General features: G+C 33.4%; 1 protein-coding gene across 1 annotated transcript; it reads left to right on the top strand.

Moving 5' to 3' along the window:
• Positions 1–12418: 12418 nt before the first annotated feature.
• LOC109216248 (replication protein A 70 kDa DNA-binding subunit A-like) lies at positions 12419–15850 on the top strand. Its single transcript, XM_019380391.1, has 9 exons — positions 12419–12486; positions 12604–12728; positions 12806–12890; positions 12978–13113; positions 13736–13893; positions 14022–14142; positions 14897–15091; positions 15197–15247; positions 15323–15850. The coding sequence occupies exons 1-9, from the start codon at positions 12419–12421 to the stop codon at positions 15479–15481; spliced, it is 1098 nt and encodes a 365-aa protein (XP_019235936.1). The 3' UTR covers positions 15482–15850.

Raw genomic sequence — 15850 nt, 5'->3', positions numbered from 1 at the left:
CAGTTTTGTGATCGCAGAACCGTTTCACGGGCCGCAAAAGTGCCGCAGAGTAAAGCAGAAACTTGAGTTAATTTTAGGACCATTATGCGGCCACATAATCATTTCGCGTACCGCACAACCCTCGCAGAATCAACATGGAGATTTTCGAAGGGAAGTTCTATGGTGCATTATGCGACCACAGAACAGGTCTGCACCCGCGGGCCACAAATCTGTCGCAGACCCAACCAGAAACAGGTTAGGTTTTAGAGATCGATTTTGCGATACATTTTGCAGACCGCATAGCTATTATGCGGTCTACTCTGCGATCGCAGACCTGAGTTCGGAGAGTCCATTTTTTGATTTTTATAACCTTGCCCAACTTCGATAAATAGACCTTGAAGCTCATTTTGGAGTAAAAGTCTGATATTTTCAGAAAGATGTAAGAGTGTTCTAGAGAGAGGAAGAAGCTCAAGTGCTTTGTTCATCAAGATCTTGTCCAAGCTTTGAAATCCAACAAGGAAATCTCATAAGATCTTCACCCAAGAGATAAGGTTCTAACCCTAGTCTTCAATTTCGAGTTTAGGGTAAAAGATGGGTGATTGGGAGTATGATTCTTGGGTGTGAGAGTATTATGTATACATGCATGTACCAATAAGGTTTGTTGGAAGATTGTTGAGTTCAAATGGGTAAAAATTGGATTGTGAAGTGGTGGAAATCTTGTAGAAGAACCTTGTAGCTAAATTGCACACCTAGTGTTTGACGAAATGCTCCAATGAGCTGGACCATGAATATCTTCCTAATTATGGTTCAATTTTGCTATGTCTCTAAATAGATTGAAGTTGCTAGGATTTTCGGAATATTATAGTAACTTAAGGAAAGCTAACAATGAGGTATGTTGGCTAAACTCCTTTCTTAGAATTGAATCTCATGGTGTTCATGTAATTGATGTATGTCCCGAGTTGTTCATTATAAAATTGGCTATTCCGAATAAGCTTGCATTGAAAGATATATGTTCAATATGTATCCCAAATTCTTTTCATGTTATGTTATCATTTGAGAATGTTTTTGAAGTATTGGGTGTGTACTAAAAATGTTACGACTTCAAGTCAGGTTCAAACGAAGGTTATTATGCCAAATTGTGTGAAAATCTCTATGTTCCAAAGAATCTTAATTGCTCACATGTGTGCTTAAAGTCTTGAATTGAAAAGCCTTGTTGTATATGATGATGATGTTTGAAAGTGAAAAAGGTGAGCATGAAATATGAAATACGGCCAAGTGCCAAGAATGATATTATAAATGTGGCCACTAGTGCCAATGAAATGAAAAGATGTGAAAGAAGTATGAAACGAGATGATTGATAGAAAAGTGATGATGTCGATCCACATAGCATTGTGGTGAGATGTCCTAGCCGATCGAGTCGTGATCGAACACCATACCGCACACATGGTGGTGATTGTGCTAGAAATTGTAATTGAAATTGTGATTGTATTTTGAGACTTTAAAATGAAGTAACTAATGGTAATGAATTGGTATTGTATACATGATCTCCTTATTGTCTAATTAACGAAAATATATGTATTCTCTTTATTCACGAGTGAGTTTGGGTAGAAAGTATCTAACAGGCTTGCTTGACGAGGTTCACTCGGTTGAGCGTCGGTCGCGCTCCCCGAGTTCGGGGCGTGACACGTACATAGCTCCCATAAAACATATCATATAGAAAATAGAATACCTACGGGGATAGGTTCCCTCTTACAAGGTTAGGTAAGGGACCTACCTCACTCCGAAATTCGATAATCGGCTCCAATACTGCTCTATCACCTCAAACGAATGCCTATCATCCCAAAACTAGCCAAAGAACGTGCAAACTAGTCAAAACCTACTCAAGAACCCATAACTTATCAATTAGAAATAATTTTAAATCCCACGCGAAAAGTTAACAAAATTCAACCCCAGGCCCATGCGCTCGGATTTCAAAAATTCTCAAAATAAAATATTGCCCATAGTACCACAAACTGAAATATATTATTTATTCTCAAATTCGACTTCTATTTCATGTTAAAACCCCCCAAATTTTACTCTTAAGTTCAAGTAAAAAACACACCATTTATTCTTTTTAAATCCTTGATTTAGGTGTAATAATCCATTAGTAAACAAGATATATAATTAAAATAAATATAAAATTACTTACCCTAATGATTTGGATGTTTGTCTCCTTTAAAATAGCCTTACTTGTGCTCCAAAAACTCAAAAGTGAAGAAATAAAGTCAAAATTTCGAAAGTAGATATTTAATATCCCAGTCAGGCTCTTTCTTCGCGATGGAGGTTTCTAGCCACGCGATCGTGGTTCACAAATTGTCCAGCATAATTTTCTTCATTGCGATCGATAGGCTTTACGATTGCGATGTGCAAATTTTTGCTTTCCTTTGTACTGTTACTCTTCGATATAATGGCCATAACTCTTTATACCAAATTCCAAATAATGAACAGTTGATATTATGAAAATTAGGCTCAAAGGAATACAACTTTTTTTTATTGGATTATCCCTAAATTCCATAGATTGCAATATATAAGTTCCTAAAATTAGACCACCGACAACAATAATTTCCTTCTACGCGATCACGATTCAAAATCCCTGAAGTGAACTTTGCTCTCCGGGAACATGACCCAGACTTCCATGATCGTGATTCACAACCTTGTGGTCATTTATCAATAGCTCAAAAAGGCCTAGAAGTGGCTCAAAATCATCCCAAAACTCACTCGAGGTCCGAGGGGGTCCGTCCAATTAATCTAACAAGTTCATATGCCCTATGGAAACTTTTCCAAAGGCTTGGAACACGAATTCCAATATTGAAACCAAGATTTGAAGATCAAATCCAATTTAATAAACTTTCAAACTTTCAAAATTCACCAAACGCGTCCGAATAACACTTAGACATTTTAGATTATGACTAGACTTCACACACAAGTTCTGATCAACTAAATGAACATGTCCAAGGTCTCGGAACATTAAACGGAGTCCGATAACATCAAAGTCAACTTCCGATCAAACCTATGAACTCTCCAAATCTTCAAATTACCAACTTTCGGCAAATAGAGTCAAAACCTTTTAGGAACATCCAAATTTAAATACGAACATACGCCCAAGTCCAAAATTATCTTATGAACCTATTAGAACCATCAAATCACTAATCTGAGTTCATTTAGTCAAAAGTCAAATTTTGATCAATTCTTCCAACTTAAAGCTACCAAATTGAGAATCACTCTTTCAAATCAATGTCGAACTTCTCGGATATCAAAATCAAACCATACATGCAAGCCGTAATACATCATATAAAGCTACTCAAAGTCTCAAATTGCTGAACGGATTACTAAAGCTCAAAAAGACCTGTTGGGTCATTACATTCTCCCCATTAAACATACATTCAATATGCGAGCGACATTGCTTTTGGGATGTTGATTTCATTATTGCACCGTAGTTGTGCTTGTTTTTTATTTTTCATAGCGCATTAGGCTATCCATCTACCCAAGGTTATATTTATATACTTTGTGTGCTTGTTATTAATACACGTGTATTTGATGAGTATGAGGTTTATGGCATGATGGGAATTACCATGAGAATATTATGGGATCAGGTTGCATGCCGCAACAGTGTTATACTGGATATGATTCCTTGTACTTATGTCGTGGGTTTTGCTTCTACTTTGTAGGATGGATTTATAGGATGGATTTATAGCATTATGTTTTGTTGTTATATCTGCTACACGTGTTGGATAGTTCTCGTACTTGGGTTCCCTTTCCATTAGTGGTCATATTCGAGTTGTTTCTTGTTTGGCACACAGATCGCGTCATATGAGATTCTAGATGGTATTTGATGTGGTTTGTCGGTCAAGCAGCTTGTACTAGGTGAGATGAGGTAATGACCTAGAATTAATGCAATCAGATTTGGATAAGGTATGTTTAGAATAGGGTTACTATTAGTTAGCTCAGAATTTGGTAATGGTTCTTGTCGGGCGAGAAAACTACATAACTTATGGTTCTGATGGGTGGTTATGAGTTTCTACATTTTTTTCATTATTAGCAGTGTTGTGAAGGTTTGTCATAGATTTCTATGCAATATTAGATATGTTATCGGTACCGAGTTCGATAATGAGTAATTATTAAGGGCAGAAGATATGTTATAGGTATATGCGTTATGGGCTATACTATGTGTTGCATATTGGGAGTCCGTTTATAACTCAATGTAGCTTGTGGGAACTGATATAGTGTGTATATACATGGATCGGATCTTAGAAGGAGTTATGTTAAAATTTGCTTCTAAGACTAATGAACTAAATATATAAGAAGAGTCTTCAGTCGGGATTGTGTTAATGGACTTATATAGATCAAGGTGGCATGGGGTGTGTGTACGAGGATCGTACACAGTTATTTGATGGCTTTGTAATGACTCTTGGCACGTTTGAGTCACAAGGCCTAAATTGTGCCACCACATGCGTATAAAGAATCAAGTAGACTTTAAACCTTAAGAATACATGAATCTTCATACCTGACCTTTATCTCTCCCACTTAAATCACTGATATGTTACACATACACAATCACCTCAGAGAAACACATTATTGATGTAATATAAGTAATAGAAGAAAACGGGCCAGACAGCGGTAGCTTAGGCCAGCATGATAATAGCATTTATTAGTTTCTTTGGTACAGTCGAGTATTTCAAGCACTTTTGTGATTAGACTTTTGGGTTTGGTGGCCCGTGTGACTTGCAAGATTTAGATATATACAGTTCTTATGGATTAGTCATGTGCAAATGGGTTTCGAAGAGTTTACGATAGATTGATAATGAATTGGGGTTGATGTCTTCTACGAGCATGAAAAATTTGTTGCGTGTTGTAATTTTCTCTTGAATGGAGTTAAGTGGTAAGTTTATGGTCGATGGAGTACTTATAAGGAGGATCATCCTACTTGTGATTCAAAGTTGATAGCGGGATTTCTCATATTTGCATATAATATCATGATAGATATGTTGAGCCGTATGGAATTGGGATTAAATGGACAAGGTTGCAGTTCAGTTTTGAAAGAAAGATCTTGAGTTCTAGACAACATGAGATATTTCATATGTTTAAGAGAATGCTAGTACTATTTGAATCGCTTGAGAAAGGTATGTGTTATAGAAGACACGTTGTATATTGACTTGTAGATACTAAGACTAAGTATACAGAAATCACGTGATTAGTAACTGTTTATGTTCAGATCTTTGCTACTTGATGCAAAAGATTGATGGGGTATTTCTCATGAGGTGATTGTGTATGCGTGATGTGGCAATCATTTAAGTGGGAGAGTCAGAGATCAAAGATAGATATTCTTCTATTCTTGCGGTTTAGAGATCAAATTTTCTTAGAGGCAGACAATCCCTTTGGTTGCTAACTCTGAAAGTGTGTTAATGGTTGGACAACGATTATATTCACCATAAATGGGTCACTTGAGAGGATTTGCATTCGATGCGTTGTGTCTCACAAGGTTGTAGCGGATCATAGGTAATCTGTGTAATCTTTTGGGTTTCGGGTGATCCGAGGCCATTTCGACGTTTTTAGTTGAAAGTTAGAAATTTGAGTTCATGAACATTTGAATCATTGAATTTTGATGCTTTATTCTTAATTTTTAATATTGTTTTTTATATTTTGAGCTTACGAGTGAGTTTGTGTTACATGTGAGTTTCCGTATGGTTTCAGACTATTTCGGTCAAAATTGCAGCTGCTAATCTGCTGCTGTGCAGTAGTGCTTCATGAATGCGGAGCTTGTCACGCATTCACGGAGAGCACTTTGGGACAGGATTCCTTCTTCTCGAACGCGAGAAGAAGGCCGTGAATGCGAAGGCTGTGGGGAGGAGGGGCGGGCCTATGCGAACACGAAGCTTTGGATGGAATTGACCTTTGTGAACACGATGCCAGTGTCGTGAACGCGATGCTTCCACACACTGGCTATTGCGAACACAAGAGCTGGATCATGATCGCGATGAAGAACATGACAACAGATATTTCAACGGTGGAAATCAGAAATTTGGCCTTTTTTATTACCACTTTTAAGACCTAGACCACGGGAAGAGCCGACTTTTGGACGGATTTTTACCCCAACTATTAATGTTTGTATTTTTAACTTAGTTTTGATTATATATCATAATTTCTCATAGATTTTTGTCCCTAAATCTAGGAATTAATGTGTAAAAATTGAATTTTTGGGTTTTAACTAAAAGAGCTAATTTTGGAGATTTGGACCTCAATGTGATGTCACATCTTAAAACTAATTATATATTTGGACTCGGGGGTTACAAGTCATCAAAATTTAGTCTTGATTTCGGATTTCGACCATGCTAGCCCGAGTTGACTTTTTATTGACTTTTTGGTTTTCATCAAGATTAAACCTTTATTAATTGGAAATATTTCCTTTAGCATTATTTGACTTTCTTAGATAATATTGACTAGATTTTGATTGTTTTGAGGAGTATTTCTAAGGAAAGCCGATATTGGGTTATTGAACTTGTTACGCAATGAGGTAAGTGTCTTGCGCCTAGCTTTGGTTTGAGGAAATTTTTCTTAATAAATGATATGATTTGCTACATGCCGGGGGGGGGGGGGGTATGTATATGCGAGGTGACGAGCATATATGCTTGTTCCAGGGTTAATCATGTTCGGGATAGATTATATATTTTTTGTACCTTGTTGAACTTTGTGATCTTCTTGACTCATGTTTCATTTGCTTCTAAAATTATATGAGTGGAATAAACTATGCTAGAAATCTCAGTTTAGGCGTATAAAATCTTCAATGAGCATGATTCTTGAAATAGTTGATGTACTTGGTTTGATTGTAGTCATGCTTATATCACGAACACATATCTATACCTGTTATTCTTGTGCTACTTGAGCTTCTTTATTAATACTAAAGACTATGATTGGGGTCTTAGGAATATATTTGGCATGATGAATATTTCTGTGCAATTGATATATATGATATTGGCACGATGGATATTTTCGTGCGGTCTGACATGAGATTGGCACGTTGATTGTCTCCGTGCAGAGTGGATGGGAGTTGGACTTTACATTATATTAATGTATTTCTTAGATACATAGATGCATTCTACCTCGGTTGCTCCTACATGCTTTTCTACTTTGTTTGTTACTGTCACATCTATGTTTCCTACTTGGTTTATTACCGTTGCATCTATGTTTTCTATTTTGTTTATTACTATCACATCTATGTTTCCTACTTGGTTCGTTACCGTTACATCTATGTTTCCTACTTGGTTTGTTACGATCACATCTATATTTTGTACTTGGTTTGTTACCTTGACATCTATACTTTTCATGAGTCCGGAACCAAAATGTGATTCTTTTGGACTCAAACTACGTAAATAGGTGGAAAAAAAAGTTACCAAAGTATATATAAAGCCAGAAAACCTGGCGCTATACATTAACGGTAACTGCACTGTTAATGTATAGCGCCAGATTTTCTGGCGTTATATAAAAAATCTGACACACTGATATAGCGCCATAAAAAGTGGCGCTATACCCTTTAAGGAGTGAAACAATTGCTTCCATCTAATTGCTAGTTTGGCAAACAAGATCCAGATTATGTGCTCACTGGATGAGATCAAGATCCATTACGAAATAGTTGAACATTATATGTTTTTTTTCTTTTTAATGTATATTATGGAAGAATATAATCTAAGTTAATAATGTAAGAATTTTACATTTTTTTGTAAAAGGTTATGTGTTATCTTCTTTTTTGAAGTCATAACCATGCTTATATAGATGACTATGTATAGTTGAATTATCTAAAAAATTATGCCAAAGGTTTTTAGAATCTGTGTATAAACATTGCATGCTAATGAAAAGTATAACATTAGTATATGCTAACATTGCATGTTTATGAAAATGAATGAGTTGGTGCAATACTATTCATTACTCTATATTAGGTTTATTAATATTTTATTCAATCTTTTTATTTGTGTAATTTTAATTTATCATATATTGGGTATATAATTAATTTTTATATTAAGATCTTTATAATTTTAATTTTATATCCTATTTTTTGATATATTAATTTTTGTATATATTATATTTATATAAAATTATAATTTAATATTATTATTATTATTATTATAATTGTATAAAAAGAATTATAATCATTATTTAAAAATAAAAAAATGCAAATGTAAGATATCTAATGTTGCTAAAATTGAAAAGTGAAAACTAAAATTTAAAAAAGAAAATTAACAATACATAAAATAAAAATACATTATAATTAAAGTACATAAAATTAAGGATCACCGATTTGAACAATTCTTAGTTCGATACAAAAAAATTAAAGATAAAGTTGCGCATTTCGCACTTCGTAATGCATTAATCGAGCATTTATGGGAGTGTCTTAAGTAGTTTATTATAATCGAGCTTTTGTATTACCATTTATTATTTTGTAATAATGTTGTTTCGTCTTCTCGGTCATCTGATATTGTCTTAAGTAGTTTATTATAAAAATAATAATTTTGTACTAAATTTATTTATGTTCAGGACTATGGTTTGTAATAATGATAATGAATGTTATTAATGATGGTACCGTTGGGTATTTGTGATAGTTTTTAGTACTTGTGAGTATAAGTCATGTTTCATGCCGGGTAACTGCACCGTTAATATATAGCGCCAGGTTTTCTGGCATTATAATTTTATATAAATATAATATATACAAAAATTAATATATCAAAAAATAGGATATAAAATTAAAATTATAAAGATCTTAATATAAAAATTAATTATATACCCAATATATGATAAATTAAAATTACACAAATAAAAAGATTGAATAAAATATTAATAAACCTAATATAGAGTGATGAATAGTGTTGCACCAACTCATTCATTTTCATAAACATGCAATGTTAGCATATACTAATGTTATACTTTTCATTAGCATGCAATGTTTATACACAGATTCTAAAAACCTTTGGCATAATTTTTTAGATAATTCAACTATACACAGTCATCTATATAAGCATGGTTATGACTTCAAAAAAGAAGATAACACATAACCTTTTACAAAAAAATGTAAAATTCTTACATTATTAACTTAGATTATATTCTTCCATAATATACATTAAAAAGAAAAAAAAACATATAATGTTCAACTATTTCGTGATGGATCATGATCTCATCCAGTGAGCACATAATCTGGATCTTGTTTGCCAAACTAGCAATTAGATGGAAGCAATTGTTTCACTCCTTAAAGGGTATAGCGCCACTTTTTATGGCGCTATATCAGTGTGTCAGATTTTTTTTATATAACGCCAGAAAATCTGGCGCTATACATTAACGGTGCAGTTACTGTTAATGTATAGCGCCAGGTTTTCTGGCGTTATATGTACTTTGATAACTTTTTTTTTTACACCTATTTACGTAGTTTTGAGTCCAAAAGAATCACATTTTGATTCCGGACTCTACTTTTCATTTGGTTTATTACTGTTACACATTTATCTTCAAATTAATTTTTTCTGTCATACTTGTGCATGCAACCTGGTTTGTTACTGTTACGTATATGCCTTCTACCTTTTTTTGTTGCTACATATATACCTTCTGCCTTGATTGTTACGGTTACCTTGATGAGTTGTTCATTTGGTTGTTTCTGTTTTCGTGCTGATTGATATAATAGGATTGACTTCGCGCCGTACAATATTATAATTTGACCGGGTGCATGCCGCATAGCCATAGGAACAGGTTACACACCGTAATAATATTATGATCGAATCAGGTTGCTCGCCGCAACAATAATATAATTTGTTGAATTGAGTTGTTGATATGTAATACGTATACTATGCATTCATACTTGCAACCTATATGCGCATTCCTCCATATGTTTTCAGATATCTTCTTACGTACGCATGGTACTAGTTAATGAACTGTTAGACACTTGTAAGGCGTCAGGTTGATGTAAGTAAGAGTATCGTTCATACCCTGACACAAGGCTCATGCGAGTGTATTCGTATATGTGTTAGGTGTATGTCCAGATTTTCTTACCATATTGATTTTCCTATCTGTTGAAGGAAAGGGTAATACATTTATCATAATTGGATTTTCCTTCTTATAAAAGGAAATTATAAATCTCCCATATTTGGCTAGTCCCTTTTCTCGTAGGAAAAAGTTTGGACTTCTATAAATTGAAGATCTTTCCTTCTCATTCGGTAGCATCCACAATGTAGCCATAGGGGGCTTGAGAGTCTTGTTTAGGGGGAGAACTTTACAGGACAAGTGTTAGTGTATTACTTGTGTTTGCCTCTTCGTGAGATTGTTCTCTTGATATTTTGAACTCTCTTTTTATTATAGTGGATTGCTCATCTTCGCCGTGGACGTAGGTCAGTTGAGCGAACCACGTTATATGTTTGTGTCTCTTTGTTGTATTGATTTATCGTCGTTCAAGGTTTGCTTTGCTAGCTTCCGCATGACACCTAATCATTTCGGTCCTAACAATATGGTTATTGGTAATTGATAGATCTTGACTCTATTCATGTAAAGACTCTCCACATCATGTAGAAGTAGTTGAATTAGGAGTCCGAAACCTAAATAATGATTTTTGGGACTCAAAATACATTATACAATTTAAAAAAAAATGTTGTTTTTCTACCTAAAACACAGTGTTAAACTGCGTTTTATTTTAACGAAAATTTAGCCGCGCGTTTTAGTAAAACGAAATATTATAATGCGTTTTACTTCTCTTTTTACAACATTCAACTTTGGGACCCACTATTTGCAGGTTTTGTCTAATGAAATGGAAGCAAGTAGAAAGTTTGCTAAGTACGTAGCTCTCGCTGTCAAATCCTACATCTGCAAAAGCTCTAATGTTCTTTGTACTACCTGATTTACTTGCTAGCCAATAAAGTTATTAACGGTAAATATTAATGTAAGCAAGAAATTCAATAACATCACTCCCTTTAGGTTAACAATCTCTTGGAGTTGTTAATAAAAGGAAATTTCTTATATTTGAATCCAATTCTAATGAAATTTGTAACTCTTTTTAGTACAGTACTATTGTTTAATCAAAAATATATCTTTTGGCCAAAGTCTAATTTTAGAAGAAAACTGGATTCTAATAACCAAGTTTTGCTTCACTTTCTCAATGATATCAAAGTAAAATAACAAGAATAACTAAGAAAATAATTAATTGCAAAGTCAAGGTAGAGAATTTCGAAAAAGCAGTGAAGAGTATATTTCAATATTGTCTCATATGTGTCCTTACAAATAGAATTATGCGCCCTTATATAGGAATATACAATAGTAACAGTTTTTCCCCCATAATTTGGGCTAATTATGAGCATTATTGATATTGATTACCCATTATTTTGGATTCTCATAACCGATGCGTTTATTGCTATAAATGCCTTACATCTGTTACGATTCCCCTTCCTTATTTTTTTCCGGTTCATGTATCTTTCCTTCTTTCTACTATTTATTCATTCTTAACCAGCTGTTAGGCCGATGCTGTTTCGTGGGTATTTCTCCCCGTGACTTCTCTTTTTCCATCAAATAAGATTGGCACGTATCGCTGTATTATTGTTCCACGCGTTGTGCCATGTCAGCAGTCTAATATTTCACGTGTAGCTCTTTTTCACCACCAATACAACTATCTATATATATATTAAAGCAAAGAAGTTTGCCTTAAATATATGCCAAATGTCAAATTATTATAATGCCAATTGGCAACATATTTAAATGACAAGTGGAAAGTAAATATATTAAGACTTATCAATTTCCTATAAAGATGCATATGTCATATAGAATTCTATAATTATGGCAAAAAAAAAAAAAAACAAGACAAATCCATCGACATTTATGGATATAAAAAGCTATAGGAATTACTTTAACAAAAAGGAAGATGAAACAAATCCATCGACATTTATGGATATAAAAAGCTATAGAAATTACTTTAACAAAAAGGAAGATGAAATAAATAAAGCTATATGAACTGTTAAAAAAAGGAAAAGAGTAAATTGCTCTTTCTTACATTAAATAACGATAATTTAAAATAAAATGAAAACCCAATATTCTGTACTAAAAACAAGGATATATATTATATATTATAATAGGGTTTTTGGTGAGACTCAAAATGACCCAATATTCGGTCACCAGCATACATTACGCCTCAAAATCTGGAGAAGCACCAATTACGCCTTATCATCTTCGATCTATTCTGTCCGAAATTCCCCATTTTCTTCGCTTCATCTACGCCGAAAAATATTGAGGGAATCTTGATCTCCCTATACAAATTAGGAATTTCAATTAGCTTAACCCTAACCCGAAAAATAAGATCCCTAATTTTGTTGGATTTGGATACAGAGGGAGAAATAGAGACATTCAAATGTGAAATTAGTCCATCGCAAGGAGACATTCAAATTTGAAGATGATTTTTCCGATCGTTTGTTCTCATCTCTTTCGCATCGCTTCTGAAGACGACGACATCTACGCCAGGTATTTCGGGATAACAACTAACTGTGGAATCCGATTTTATGGAAAATATATTTTTCGATACAAAAATATTCGCATTCCGTATATTTCGAAATATATATATATATATNATTAACGCAGGAGGAATAATATCTCTGCAACATTTTGGGGAGAATTCGTTGACCAAATCTTGCCACATTTACAGGGATCACCCCATCAGCCGGTCATAATTGTTATGCAGTTGATAAAAGCGCACAAATTTCAAGGTATTTCTATTGTACTGATGTTATTTGATAATATATTTATGTTAAGTTTTTGTTTCAAAAATTAAAGTTATATATAGGCAAATATTCTGTGCGTAATACTTGGCATGCCTCAAAGCTCTGGATTAACCCGGATCTTCCTCAAGCTAATGATTTTAAGTCCAGGTTAGTTATTTCATAAATTAAGTTTTGCTGGATACTACACAAATAACTATTTATTGTTATAACTAATACAAGCTTGCGTAAATACAGAATGACAAGTGTGAATGAAGCTAACTCTGCCAGGATCAGTCAAATACCTTCTCAGCGTAGTTATTCTGTTTCTGATGAGTTGGCTAATGGAACTGTAGAAGTTAAGACTATTAGCGAATTGGTCGACTGCATGGAGGTGACAAATCTATTAAACTCATTTAGTATTTAACTAATGTTATGTTGTGTATCTATAACACTGTTATTTATAAAAAATACTATTTGTGGTTGTTTTAACCTCTGAAAAAAATTGTGTACAGTTTCCAGAATACATAGACGGGCAAAGGATTGAAGTATGTTTATAAAACTAAGATTTAACTGATAGGAAATGAGAGGATCAAATCAAAGGAAAACATTTATATAGGGGATTGAATATGCCTTGTAAATGGGAAGCTATTTTACTCTGAATTTATATATGTTGCTGTTTTAGTAATTTTGTCAAATTTGATTTGCTTATAATATATTACATATTTTCTGGAAATGACATAATTGTGTGAGTGTTAGTTGTAATAAAATGACTTATTTGTTTTCTACGCCATGTGCATATATATGTTTTTTTGGAATACCTGTTAAGTAAGTTTATGAGCATTTTACAATCTGAAACTTCACTAATAAAAAGTTTCAAGTTAACAAAACTTGAGCAACTACAAGGCCATGTTAATGTAAAGAAATTCAGCAAGCATTGGATACAAAAATTCACACTTTCTTTACTGTTGTTGGGTATTAACATCTGAAATCTTCCCCTTATGACTTCTTTTCAGGAAGGACATATTTGGATTGTTGCGACTGTAGTGAATCTTCTACTTGAAAAAGAATGGTCATATTTGGGGTGCAAGAGATGCTCGAAGAAGGTTGACAAAATTGGAAGTAAATTTCACTGCAAGAAATGTGATCGCCTTGATAGTTTTGGCACTCATAGGTTTGATAATCTTAACTATTTACTGTGAAAGAACTAAAGTTGCAAGTTACAAAAATAAGGACAAATTTTGTTATCAAATATTAAATAAACTAAAGTTTCAATACATCATATCTAAATGTGTTTTTCAGGTACAAGCTTCGAGTGCAAGTAATGGATCACACTGGCTTTATAAATTTGTTGCTTTGGGATCGTGAAGCAACAACTCTCATTGGGAAGTCTGCTAATCAGTTAAATGAAATTTCAATTGAGGTATATTTTATTTATTTGATTCAACCTCTATATATAGTTAAACATCTCTAAAAATACATATATGGACTATGGTGTGTGCTTATTGTCTACATTCACTGTCTTAAAATCTTGATTGTAAAATGAAAAGTATTGCAGTTGATGTGGTTTATTTATTCATTCTCTTTGAATTTGTTGTTTTATGTCAGTTATTCTCATGTTGGGTAATTGGTTTTGGTTTCAAACAGACAGTAATTATGCGCAAAAGCTATATTTGGTATATATAACATTTCTAATCTGGAGTGTGTTAGTACCAAAGTTTTGCTTTTTTTCATCAGCCAAAATAATTGGTTAATATATTGTATTCAAGAAATGTGCATCTTCTCTTTCACAAATATATCATTCTGTTGTAGGTAGATTATGAAGTGAAAATTACCACAAGCTTTCTATGTGTCAGAAAGCTTTAGCTGGTCTACCCTTTGATTGATCCAGGCTTTTCTTTTCTTAGGTAGTGAATCACCTAATAAAGATGTAGGCGTGCACGTCTTATTTGATACTGCTTGGGTACCAAAAGTCATGTCATTGGTCCAAATCATACATAGTCAAATTTTTTGCTTTTTATATCGAACTAATGGAATAGATTCATTCAGTAATTTTCATATTAAGCGTGACTCAACGGTAGCGTAGGCATGAAAAATGAAATGCCAACTCTATTGTATATTTTCTTATTATTTTATTTTATTGTATTTTACAATTTCTAACACTATTTCGGTCTTAGGCTTCTGCTGACGTTGATGAGTGTTCTTATCCAGTGGAGTTGTATGATATTCTTGACAAAAAAGTGCTGTTTAAAGTGACTGTCAAGAGCTCAAACATTAAAGTGCATCAAGAAATTTATAATGTTGTTAAAATTAGCGAGGACGATAACCTTATACAACAATATAGTCAATCTGCACAAGATGATACATTCACTGTATGTGATCGATACTCAAATACTTCATAATACACTATTTTTTCTTTTGATTTTATATAAGGGAATATCAAGTTTAAATTAATTATGTTACTATTTTCTTAATAGGACCCTGATTTTGAGTGTCAACAACACACTGATGCAGACACAACTTTCAAGGTGACTAATTCAAACTTTGCCTGTATAGCTTCTTATCTACAATATGGTATTTAATGATAAATTTTTCCTTTGTAGGATTCAATGGCTGAAAATGATATGACTTCTCCTGCAAATACCCCTGCCAAAAGAAGTAGAGAAGAGGATGGGTCATCTGTAGTAGATGTTGGTGATGATCTTACACAATTTTCAAGTAACAAGCTTAAAAAAATGATCAAACAGGAGAAAAATCCGTGAATTGATACATTTACTTTTTGGATTATGACTTTATTCGTACAATTTCATTAGCAAGTACTTTGGTACAATTTGAAGTAGTTCGGTTTGAATTTTTATTTGGTTTCTAGCATTTTGGATCATTAGCAAGTATTTTGGTACAATTTGAAGTAGTTTGGTTTGAATTTTTATTTGGTTTCTACCATTTTGGATCATTAGCAAGTGCTTTGGTACAATTTGAAGTAGTTTGGTTTGAATTTTAATATGGTTTCTACCATTTTGGATCATTAGCAAGTACTTTGGTACAAGTTGAAGTAGTTTGGTCTGTATTTCAATTTGGTTTCTACCATTTAGGATCATGATTTAATATCTTGAGACAGATGGGCCATTGCC

Source organism: Nicotiana attenuata, unplaced genomic scaffold (genome assembly GCF_001879085.1).
Source record: "Nicotiana attenuata strain UT unplaced genomic scaffold, NIATTr2, whole genome shotgun sequence".
Taxonomy (NCBI): Eukaryota; Viridiplantae; Streptophyta; class Magnoliopsida; order Solanales; family Solanaceae; genus Nicotiana; species Nicotiana attenuata.
Note: the sequence above shows the minus strand (reverse complement) of the source record. Positions and strands in the feature narration are given on the sequence as shown.